At 36.4% G+C, this 12,740-nt stretch overlaps 2 protein-coding genes across 3 annotated transcripts; one reads left to right on the top strand and one right to left on the bottom strand.

Moving 5' to 3' along the window:
• Nucleotides 1–3,201: 3,201 nt before the first annotated feature.
• Nucleotides 3,202–9,090, bottom strand: LOC104601195 (uncharacterized protein At2g39920-like). 2 transcript variants are annotated; one of them, XM_019198382.2, is made up of 5 exons: nt 8,749–9,084; nt 7,527–7,559; nt 7,113–7,412; nt 5,743–5,943; nt 3,202–3,701 (listed from the first exon to the last, which is right to left on the bottom strand). In XM_019198382.2, the coding sequence occupies exons 1-5, from the start codon at nt 8,841–8,843 to the stop codon at nt 3,533–3,535; spliced, it is 798 nt and encodes a 265-aa protein (XP_019053927.1). In that variant the 5' UTR covers nt 8,844–9,084; the 3' UTR covers nt 3,202–3,532. The 2 variants fall into 2 exon arrangements, with proteins under 2 accessions (XP_019053927.1, XP_088753159.1); XM_088897033.1 differs by having other exon boundaries at nt 7,113–7,559; nt 8,749–9,090.
• A 261-nt stretch (nt 9,091–9,351) lies between these two features.
• Nucleotides 9,352–10,658, top strand: LOC104601322 (F-box protein At3g07870-like). The gene has a single exon (XM_010264611.2). The coding sequence runs from the start codon at nt 9,437–9,439 to the stop codon at nt 10,541–10,543; it is 1,107 nt and encodes a 368-aa protein (XP_010262913.1). The 5' UTR covers nt 9,352–9,436; the 3' UTR covers nt 10,544–10,658.
• Nucleotides 10,659–12,740: the final 2,082 nt, after the last annotated feature.

Raw genomic sequence — 12,740 nt, forward strand, 5'->3', positions numbered from 1 at the left:
TGCTTCGATTTCGAGTGGGCTCGTGGCTCCTTAGCCTGAGCAATGGCTCCATTGTTGTCACACAACAATGGGATGGGTGATGTGCTGGACGGAACAACTCCCAACTCGTGAACGAACTTCTTCATCCACACAGCTTCTTTGGCAGCCTCACTTACGGCAATAAGCAAGTGGTGTGACTTGTAAGACTTGTTTGACAACTAATTAATCATGCAAACATTAACAATGCCTAATGATGGAGATCACATCTCTGCCCCACAGTACATCTCCGCCATGTATTGAAAACATCTCTTGATGATGACTAGGGGTGGATGTGAACCGAGCTTTTCACAAACTATTTGAGCTCGGTTCGGCTTGGTCCAAACCAAGCTTCGAACCGAATTCGAGCCTGAGTACCGAGCTCGTTTACTAATCAAGCCGAGCTCGAATATTATGCAATTCGGTTCGTTAGGTTCATGAACCTATTCGAACCCTATATATATATATAATTTTTATATTTATATATAATTATATAATTTATATTTAAATTTATTGGTGTACACACACTTATATTGTGGTCCCTATTGTATTTTATATTTTCTTACTTTATCTAATGTCTGGGATGGGAGGGAAAGAAAAAACCCTCGATTGAATCTTGAACTGTCGAACTCAAACTGGTTTGAAATTGAGAAATTGAGAAAAAACCCTCGATTGAATCTTGAGTTGCCAAACTCAAACTGGTTTGAGATTGAGAACTTGAGAAGTGAGAATACGAAACTGCAAGTCTGCAATTGTGAGAGACGAGCAGAGAGCAAGTGTGACTGTGCGAGTGTGCAACAAGTGAAGACGCTGCCGCCGAAAATGTTCTCTTTAACTAATAATTTTGTGATAAATGTGTGACACAAAAGTTGCCAAATGGCTTAGCTGATAATATTCGGTGGAAATAGTTGCCACTTGTCCTTGACTTGAAAACTTGTGTGACCATGAATTATTCAGAGGTTGTAAACACTAAGCTCGAATTCAAGCTCGAGTAAGCTCAAATTCGAGTTCGGATAGGTTTGGATTCGAGTTCAAATTTGATCTCAAAGGCTTGGATTCGAGCTCGAATAGGCTCGGTTCATTTTGAGCTTGAGCCGAACCGATCTTGAATATAAATGTTTTTTATTCGAGCCGAATTCAAATTGATATTTCTAGTTTGAATTGAGCTCAAGACCAAATTTGAGCTTATTATTTTATTATCGAACTGAATTCGAATAGTCAAATATTCAGCTTAACTTGACTCGTATCCACCCCTAATGATGATGTCATCAAGACTGATACTATCATTGGAAGAAGTTCACAATACAAAGCGGGAATATGCCGTGGGACAGCTCCTGGTGGGGCGGAGATGTGAACTCCTAATGATGCATATCGATTAAGTGGTTGTAAAATTTAGAATTGAAAATTGTTGTGACACCAGTCAGCAGGTTGTGAGTTGTGGCACTTGCCATTAGCTAAATCTTTTTTGCAAAATTGCCATTAATTAGTTGATTGCTTTCTATAGTGTCAACTTTGCTTCATAAGTTCATATTAATTTAGGACCAAAAAAATAAAAAGTGCACCAATTTTGCGAGAATAACGTGAAGCTGAACGTGCTTTTGTCCTTTTTTTTAACTTTTACAAGCAAATGTGCACGTGCAATGATGATGATGATATCTGTCCAAATTTTTTTAATGTTTATTCTTTATTAATTTTTTAATATTTCTGTGTATATAAAAATCATTTTATTTATCATACTTGTTTTGTTCAATATGATGCATATAAAATATTATAGATGTGCCTAAATTTTTTTACAAAATTTATATAATTTTTTTGCAATTTTTTGTGTTTTATTTTTTAGAATTTTATTATTTAATTATTCGTCAAGGATTGACACAATTGACTTGAAAAGGAATCAGAGTTTACTCCTAAAATGCATGGTCACACTGACCTCACAGTACATTCCACCTAGACCTGTTCATGGACTGGACTGCTTGGCTTTTGCCAAAATTCTAATGGGTCTGGCCTAAACCCCAAGCCCGAAACCATATAAAGTCAAGCCCAAAGCCCTGCCCATAACAAGTCTAATCCTACTATGCATTGGGAACATGTTCCCATGAATAACAACATACAAGTATGGGAAATGTTCACAATATGTGACTTGGACATGCTGTAAGGTTGGTGTTACAAAAAGATCGCATCTACTTGGAAAGGTTGAACTGTTGACCTAGCATCAAATAGGAAAACATTTTATTTTTGCATCGGTTTTACTTGTATATTTCATTTTTATCATCAATAAAAACAATTCTTGTTTATTACACATTTTTCTTTAATATGATTAATGAAAAGTATTAGAGATGTTCTCAAACTTTTCTTCATTTTTTAATTTTTTGTATCTATTACTATTTCACCATTTTTATTATTTAACTATGATATCATGGAATCACCCATTTGATCCAGATGGTTAAATTGCTTACCACCTATGAAAAATAGTTTCATTTTTTTGTCTGTTTTAAAAAACATGGGTTTTATTGTTAAAAGTATTAGATATATATCTAATTAGTAGAATTTATTGGTGAGAAAAAAAATATATTAGATATAAGACTTAGTGTGAGAGTGAGAATTTTTTTTTTCTTTTTTGGTATTTGGTGTTACATGCACCATACTAATAACCCCCCTCCCCCAAGTCAGTAATTGTGGGAATCGAATCCACATTCATGTTAGAGCGAGCCAGCTAACATAATAACTGAGAGAATGAGAGTTAATGCCTTGAATAAAAGACTTAATGAGATGGAACTAAATAAGGAAAAAAGTAATAGTTCACATTACATTTTCTTCTCTCACAATTAAACAATGACCAAATTAATAAATATGGGTATTTTTAACAAAAAAATAGAGCCATTTTAGTCAAGAAAAAAAAGCTCTACAAACTCATTCGTAATTATAATAGTATTATAGATTAAAAACTTCGAGGTGCAATAGCATTTAGTCCATTCATCAAACATGATTGGAGTAATAAAAGCTGACCCAAAAAATGATGAATCTTGGGCTTCATTTACCAAAGGCAAATGTTGAAAGCTTAAAGCTAAACCCCTTCGGGCTTTGAGAGTACACAAGTAAAAGCTTATACAATACAAGCATATGCTAAAGCTTTCTCTGAGGCAAAATTTGAGGACTGTGGAGACAGAAGTTAATGTTAGAAAATAGACCAAAATCTATCGATAATTCAATCTTTATTATAGATGAGAATAAATTGAGAAAATGGCTTCTTCATGCCATAAAAAATACCTATTATATACAAGAGGTTGTCATCTGCCAGTATAAATGACAAGGTTGTGATCACCGTGGAACGCAGGGGCTAGGGGATCCACCCCCTCCCCCACCAAAATTAAAAAGGTTCTTAAAACATCCTTTATATATGTTGGAGATGATATGAGGTGCCTACCATCCAAATAACACACACACATGAACAGTCCTTTTTCCACCTTGCTCAAATGTATTCTATTGTAGTTCCATTGTTTCAATCTGAGGCTCTACCTTAGAATATAGGGTTTGCAAGCTTGAAATTACGCTTTCCTAAGCATGGGCCTGTTAAAGCATCCATCCGAGAGCTAATAACACTAGCCATACGGAAACCTTGATTCAGCAGTTCTGCCCTTCTTTTGTTAAAGAATTTCCAGCTATCCATTTGCATCTCATCATCCGATCTGCAAGAACAATAGCCTTCAACCAAGCTTGTTGGCAATACTCGTAAATATCACACAAACATTAAAAAAATATACTGGTTTTTGGAAGGACAAATAAAATGCTCAGACTCCATTACACAACCATGCACATGAGGTAGTGTACTGATTTTGCTAACCTGTCAAGCTAATAACAGTGCTGGAAAAAAACTACCGCCAGGGTATTACAAATCAGACCATTAAGACAAATAGGGAATATTTAAATCCACCAACAAATGGACCCAAGAAAGGATCCATCAAGGTTCAAATAAGTTCAGAACTGAATATAAATCCATTAGAAAAATGCAATGAAAAAACTGAGGTAATTCTTGTAGAGTCGTGTCTCTAACACTAGTTGAAGGATTAGGTTGTTGAGATTTCCGACAACAAGGTAAATCTAATGTGGAAGTTGATCAAAAGATAATGAGTTTAAAAGGACAAAGATGCAGAGGGACCTGACAAAAATATCTGCATTGATACGTGCATATAAGCATATGAAACAGTCAACCAATGGTAGTCAAGTCAATATAGAAATGTCATTTTCTTTCCTTAAGGTTGGGATCAAAAGCACTAGAAAGTCTCGCCCAAGGAAGAATTGTATCCTGCACAATCCAAAGAAACTACAGGGCATGCAAAGTAAGGAGTCTAAAAGCTATATGTTCCCAGTCCTAAGGTAAAATTGTGAACTCAGATTTTCTTTTCTTTTTGTCCTCTTATTTTAAAGATGTAATAATAGATTCAATATATAGAATTGGTTCACAGGCACCATAAAAAGGGTACATGTACCAACTATGGAAGATATATTCATCCATATCCTGAAGTGGTTAAGATAAACTCTGGGCTAGGTTTTTGGAACTTCTTCAAGGGTCCACTGACAACAGTGTCACAAAAGCAATTTGCAGGTACCCCAGCTTGAGCTTTTCCCTTGGAGGCTATAATGATCATCAATTTGACCACCATGACCTTCAAAAGAACCTTGTAAATCCATTTGTGGCCATCAAATCAAAACAAAATCTGAAAAATGATTACCCATGCTATTTGGAGAATAGTTGATTAATTTTCACAAAAAGTTCCACCACATGTGCAAGTAAATGATGTAAATCAAGCAATCAACGTTTTGGATTTTCTAACTCAAGTTAGGAAAAGGAAAATGTCTCAGGTGTCAAAACAAAATTGGAAAAAATTCTCCCAGAGAATATAAGGTAAACAAGATCACAATTTTCACGTATTAACTTCTCTACACTAGATGGAGGACAATCACATTGATTCATCTATAAGTTCTACATAGTGTTTTAAAAGCAAGCATCTAGATGCATGGGGCATGAGGCTTAAGCTTCATGAATTACCTAAAAAACACGCATAAGAGAAATGGTTTGTATAGGAAGAGAATATAAAGGAATGAATGATCACGCATTTTCCTGAAAGTGCTTCTTTCAGGCATGAGCCACATACACTTTAAAACACTGGTTCAACATGCAAAATTTCATAATGAATCCAGTTCCCTAGATCTCCATAAAATTGAAGACATGAGTGTTCTTCAATAATAGTAGTATCCCTAACTAGAACAACCTTAAAACCTAGAAAATCCCCAGGATAGAAGATCAATCAGGTGATTATCTTTTCTTTTTCTTTTTCTTTTTCTTTTTCTTTTTCTTTTTCTTTTTTTCTTTTTTTCTTTTTTTCTTTTTTTCTTTTTTTCTTTTTTTTTCTCTTTTTTTTTAATTTTTTTGTATGTATTAGGGGGGAGATGTTGGGGTTTATATAGACTAGAAATTCAATACTTGTCCTTGTTTCATCTTGTTGTCCATTTACATAAGGTCAAGGATATAAAGGGAAGCACAGTGCACAAGGCTCCCACCAATGTGGGGTCTGGAGAGGGACAGATATACACAGCTTTACCCATGCACATACAGAGGGGCTGTTTTCAAGATTTGAGGTCACCCAGGTCACAATGGAACAACCCAACTGTTGTGCCAAGGCCCAGCCTCTTTCTGCAAGGTTTTCCAAAGGATCAAGGACATGTTACCTCATAATCAAAGATGCCCATCCTCCATATCCTGCAGAAATGAGTTCTTTTGTGGTAGCATTACACTGTTCCTCTCTCTTCCTAGTTATAAATATCAGGGACCACCCACTAGATTGGAGCTTCATTAACAATCTTAGAAAACGCATATGAGCCAGACGCCTCACCTCTCCAACCCAATCATTCCTGTCATGCTGTCCAGATCTGTGTCAAAAAGACAGGAAATTAGCTATTTTATCAGCAATAATGATCAAAGAACTATATCAATTAATACAAGAAGAAAACAGAAAATAGACATCCCATGCCTCTGTAAGTTGGATAGAAAGCCACCAAATCAAGGATGGACTTGCTTTTGCAGAGAGATGGAGTGCAGTCTAGGGATGACAAGTGTTAGAATGCAGGCTCAAGTTTGAGAGTGGCAGCTTCGTGTTAAACATGCCAGAGGTTAGGTCCATTTCCAGTGCAGCCATCCCAATACCATGGATTGTTTAAACCAGCATTAGGCAAATGTCTTTTTATATGGAGTGAAGCCTAGAGCATTCAGGTCAAAAAAGGATCTCTCTAGACCAAGTTCCCACCCAAAATTTTTCACTGTCCTAATGGAAATGGGATCATACCTGATATGTTTTCTCAAAATGTGGAGGGATGGCATCTATAGCTTTTCAAAGGCACCTTACAGTCACTCTACTAGCTAAACTAAATTCCTGATTGTTCTCATAAAGTCAATATCTTCTCTTAATGATTAAATGCCAAACACTTTGATATTCATCAGGAAACTTCTAAAGTAACTTTCCTAACAATTATGTATTTCTGTTACTCTATAATGCCAGGCCACAATCTTCCTTCTTCCTATAAATAGTCATCCGATTCACAAAATAATCCTTTTAGGAATCCCCAAACTCCCATGGAAGTTCTTAATTATTTTATCAATTCTTTTGATGGCCTTCATAGGAGAATGAGAGGCTATCAGAAAATAGAGTGGAAGAGAATTTAGCTTTTAAAGCTGAATTTGATTTTTGGTTGGCAATATTCTCACAGTAGTAGGACATTTATGTAATCATTGACAGAATATGCAGATTGTTGATCTAAACCATGCACCCGGCAGTAAAAATATTCCCTGAACAAAGTAAATGTGAATTCAAACATGGCATGAAGAGCAGGTCAGACTTGATAAACTGAAAATATGGAAACAACATAGAAGAATATTCTTCTCCAATTTGTTTGGACTATTTTATATTTCATAACCCCCAGAAAATATGCTTTAAGATTAGATGCCATTTATGTTTTATTACTCACAACAGTAATCTTCAAAAAGAAGGTGGAGAAAACAATGCTATCAAGAGAATAAGTCAAAAGGGCTTAAAAAAAATTACCTCAACAGCAATGGATGTGTATGATGAGGATTGGAGGGAAAAATATCATATATATCAATCAAGCTAACATCCAAACCATCATCCTCTGGTGCCAAATTTCTAAAGTATCTTTCAACAATCAGCATGGTCAAGTTCAAATCTCTCAGATATTGACCTTCTCTGAAGTACCAAATGAAATATGTCTTACAAATTGTTGGAAACTCATCCAGTTCCAAGTTGTTAACCTCCACATGTAGAGCAAAAGCTTTGCAATAATCAAAGTCATCAATTGTTTCCCTGAGCTCAATAACCCCAGCATTCCTATTTTGACAGGATTGTAACATGACAGCCAATGCTAAACCGTTATAAATAAAATCCCAACTGTTACAAGTGCTGCAATGAAGTTTATTGCAGCTAAAGATGTGAGATACAAACCTGACTCTATCAAATAGCCACTGCTTCCCATTTCTGCACCCAAAAAGAAGAAAAGGTAAAGAAATAACTGCTGGGATATGCCATTCAATTGGTCCAATGCATTGGCAATTAGGTGACCATAAGACAAATGTATTTCCAAAAATTCTTGGGATCAGCCATTAGGTGTATTTTGCATGCCTACCAATGCATTGGCAATTGTACAGAAATGCAAAGATATTGATATTCCATTCAATTGGTCCAATGGAATATTATATGCCAAATTGATACCACTTGTGATCTTAACTATCCAGGTATCTTTTTCTGACCCATTCCTCATGTTATTCATCACATCAAAAAATACATCCAGTCAAATTGAATTCTGTATATAAGGTCATTGGATAGGACCAATTGACATATTGAATAGTAGATCTCATTCCCCTCCACAAACACCATGTCAATCAATTTGCCAATGGCATCTGGTTTTAATGGTCAACAAGCTAGGTACTTCAGAAGCTTCATCAATAAAAAATAATAAATAATAAATAAAAACCCATGCATTCAAAAGAAGTTGGCAAATTATTAGGATTAACATACCAGAACGTTCTCTACTCAAAAGACTTCGAGTAGAGTTCCCACGCTCCATTTCATTTTCCAAAGAAGACATGGTTCAAGTAGTATCTGAAGAAATATATCACTGAGATGGAACCAGTAGAAAGTCTATGTGATCCTCTCACAGATAAATAGTCCAAACAAACAGAAAATCAGGTATATTTAATGCACCCCCAAAATCAGACGTCTGGTAATTAAGAATATGGGAAGTTAACAATATCCAAGGTACATCAAATATAGCTCAGATTCCTTGCCTGCCACATTAATAAAAATTGGAAGGCATGAGAAGCTCCAATTTCCATTGAAATGGATTTGAAGAGTAGTTAATATTTATCATAAGTTCATAACACTAATAGCTTTTCTTTTTTTTTCTTTTGAATATATTTTTATATGCCATATGGATTAAGCAATTTCAGATGCCACTCGATAGGAGGCCACTTGGACAGGCCATTTCCATATTCACCCTCCAATAGTCACTTCTTTTTTTTGTAAAACTGGCAATTGATTGGGAAATTAGAACTCCACACCTGATGTAACTTGGAGGGGGAATTCAACTCATCCAAAGGGGCACCATTAATTGAATTGTTCAAACCATTGAAAATTAACATCGAATGTAATTCAGGAAGAAGCTTACCTGAGAGTGAGACGAAAGATGTTGTGATCCCTGGACCAGGTTGAATGGGAAAGAGAATCAACCGATATAACCCACAGAAATTGAAATCCCGCCATCGATCGATCAATAAGCGCCCCCCCCCCCCTCCCACTCTCTTTCTCTCTCTAATCTATCTTTCGTCTCCTCATGCTCCGGCGGTAATCTGAAGTCCAGCCTGTTCATCAGTCATCACTGAGTTCACTTTTGCTACGACACTGTCGTAACGCAGGGCTAAAATAGAAAATCATGGCCTTAGGTGTATTTCAGTGGCCTGTGGCCCCACCAACACGTCATTTCATCTAACTAAAGGTGGGCCACGGCAACACATCAGAGGTATGCCCTTGATCATATCCAACGTCTGAAAACCTCCACTGGCATACCTCTCTCGATAAAGGCGAGTGGGGATAAGTAACATCCGTAGTTAGTACTAACGAGTTACAACACAAAACGACCTTCGGTGAGAAATTTCCAAACTGACCTTAAACGGTTAGGACTTTGACTTGAAGACCCTTAGTTTTGGTAGGAAACTAACTTGCACACGTTTTCCGCCAATATAGGAAACTAACTTGTTTTTCTGAAAGAAAGAAAGAAAGATTTGTTTGGTATTTCCTTGTTTCTTGTTGAGAAATTGGTTCTAATTATTCATCACAAGAGTACAAAAAGTAGAGAGATGGAAACGAAGAGAAAGAAAAGGGAGCAGAAAAGAACCACCCACTACATGTACATCCCAGAACATATCATCTGCAACATCCTTAGTAGACTTCCTGCTGAATCGCTTCATAAGTTCAGGTATGCCTGCAACCAATGGTTTAACTTAATCAAGCATCCCCAGTTCATCAAAGAACACCTCCTTCACTCCAAGCCTTGTTTACTCATCCAGGACCGAATTGTCACCAAGAGGTCACTGTTCGACACACAATTGATGTCTATTGAAGGAGCAAACATTAGGGTTCGAGACCTAAGCAGGTTCTTCACTGGCCAAATCAGGGCCAGTTGTAATGGTTTGCTACTGGTGCAAAATTGGGTCGATTATACTCTTCTGCATATTACTAATCCTATCACTGGGCAATGGTTAGGGCTTCCTCCGTGTAATGGGTTCATTGCAAGCGGTTGCACTTTTGGGCTTGCATTTGTTCCCTCCACTGCAGACTATAAGGTGGTATGCATATTTCGCCATTGGTATGGCATTAAGTGTCAGATTCTTAGTTTAAGAGGTTGCTTTAATGGCAGATGCAATGATACATGGAGAGATGTGAATGGGCCTCTTTCCAGACTAACACCATCGACCATGGAGGTCCCAATACTGGTAAACGGTGGAATTTTGCATTGGAAGACTGACTCCCGAAGTCACATTCTCTCACTGGATTGCAGTAATGAAACATTCCAAAGAACTCCTCTCCCAAAATGTAAGATCATTAATGTTCATCTCCTGGAGATGGGGGGATTTCTTGCTTTTGTGAACATCAAGCACACTCGAATTGACATATGGGTTTTGAAGGATTACAGTGGGAAGAGATGGATCAAACAGTATTACATCGACACAGTTCTTATACGAGATGTGGTTCCCACAAGATTTCTGCATTGCATTAAACCTCTTGTTAGCTTGGGAAAAGGGGAAGAGATGATCTTTTCATGCAGCAATTGCTTGTTTTGTTACAATGTCAAACTCGGTCGAGCAATGAAGATTGATCAAAATATCAGTCAACTTGTTTTCTATGCTCCTCATGTTAATAGCAGCATCTTTTGGACAATTAAAAGAGCCTCCATTGATATGTAATTTTGATCCCATCTTCTTTAACTTCCTCTTGGTAGTGAATTGTATGATTTATATCTGACTATGTAACACACATAATTTTCAGTTGAATTAATGCATAAACAATTAAACATTGGACAGGCAACTGGACTTTGTCCTTCTTATTTGCCATCATTCACTGTGCCTTTTAGGCACTGTTTGGAAAGAGTACAAATACAAATTTGTAGAGTGCAAAACCTTACATTTTGTATGTATTTGTACTCTACATATTTGTATTTGTACTCTTTCCAAATTGAGCCTTAGCTTGTGGCCATGTACTCTAGCAATTTATGCCCGTAATGCCATGTGAAATGAACGATTTCATTGTCGTTGTATGCTAGCAATCCATGGTTACAGAACCAGAAAAATGGCCTTTTTTGAACACAACTTTTTATGGCTTTCTGAACTAGGAAATATTGTTCATCGATGTAAGCATATGCATGCCAGTTATAAAGTGTGTCTTATGCATGCACCAATATAGCTCCTCCGGTCATATCTCTATTTGATGCCGTCTATACTATTATAAAGTGGATACTTGCCTTGGTTTTGGTGCAGGTCATAAAAATTAAATTTTGATTGTATAATGTCAATTCATATCTTTACTTCTTACTTGCATCTGTGCATAGCACATGCCATCACACTAGAACAATCAAAAGTAGATGGTGAAAGCCCATGCACACATGAATCATACAATCGCATATCATGGTTCAAAAAAATGAATCATGAATAGAGCAATACCTTTTGCATTGTGTGGTTTGAAAAAAAAAAAAAAACAATTGTATTTTTCAAAAAAAAAAGGATTCATATGGTTCTAGAACCATACCACCCTTTTTTAGAACCATGAACTAAACACCACTTTAATGGGGCCATATTTCAGGGTTTACTGGAATGAATTTACAATTTATTTTGAAAGCTAATGTAAGATGTTCCCATTTCACCTTGCCTATAGATAAACCACCAGTAGTTCAATCTTCAAAGGCAATTCACTGTGGTTTATTCATTATGGCTCTCACCATTCAAATGAGGCCATTTCAGATATTTTCTGAACTGAACTCAAAACTAAAATATGATGCTCTGATGCCATCATGAATCATGGGAACTACACTTTTGTTTTACTTCAACTCGTTTCCAAAAAAGATTTCTCATCTGACAGATTTGCAGGAACCCACTTAAGAGGTGTTTTTATGTTCTGGTGCCAAAACTTGTACTGCTCAAATAATCAATTTATTGTCAAATTTAGGACAAAAATTATATGTAGTTGTGGTATTGTAAACGTTTGCCCCTGCCTTGCTGAATATGAAACCTTCGACATTGAAACCAAAATGAATTTTCCAATTGGACAAATTACAATTCCTATGATAGAAAAATCACAAAACCATCTGCTTATTGAAAATGACTGATTATTGAAGCTTCTTTTTAACTTGAGACCAGAAATAAGTCTAAGAGCTTCGCTCTTCTACATCATTGGTTTTGTTTAGTCAGTCCTCTATAACAAGAACAAGAGGCACTGGGGAGAGTGGACCTCCCTGTTTAAGGTTTCTACAGTATCTAAAGGATTTGGTAGAAGACCAATTAATTACAACTGAATCTGAAGCAGTAGATATGCAGGCTTGAATCCAATCCCTTCATTTATCATAAAACCTAGTAGCCTCATGACTGCAAACAAGAGGTCACAATTTGCATGATTGTGCTCTTTCTTAAGGTATATTTTGTGCATTAGACAAGATTCCACATTTCTTATTTTCAAGGAACTCCCTAGCAACCAAAATCCCAAACAGATATGCATTTGATACATCTTTTCTTGCCAATGCATCAGCCATACCATTGGCTGATATATGGGTCCAAATGAAAGATGCGATGCTCTCAGTTATTTAGCCAGGCCTCTCTCTCTCTCTCTCTCTCTCTCTAACGCTCTAACCAGACTTCCCACTTCATTGAGTTCCTGTGCTGGAAAATTACGTGATATTTCTTTGGATCCATCCTATAATTACACCCAATGTTAGCAGTGGTGATGTAAGTAGGGATATGAATGTCTTTCCAGCTAGTTATGAAGACAGTTTTATTTTATTTTATTTGTTTGGTAGCTAAACTCAGTTTTATCTGCTATTCTGCCATTAAAACATGGTATCAGATTGGTTGTGTATTGCAGTTTTTCCTAGTATCTTTTTTTTTTTACTTGTCA

Source organism: Nelumbo nucifera, chromosome 2 (genome assembly GCF_055504915.1).
Source record: "Nelumbo nucifera cultivar China Antique chromosome 2, China Antique-T2T, whole genome shotgun sequence".
NCBI lineage: Eukaryota > Viridiplantae > Streptophyta > Magnoliopsida > Proteales > Nelumbonaceae > Nelumbo > Nelumbo nucifera.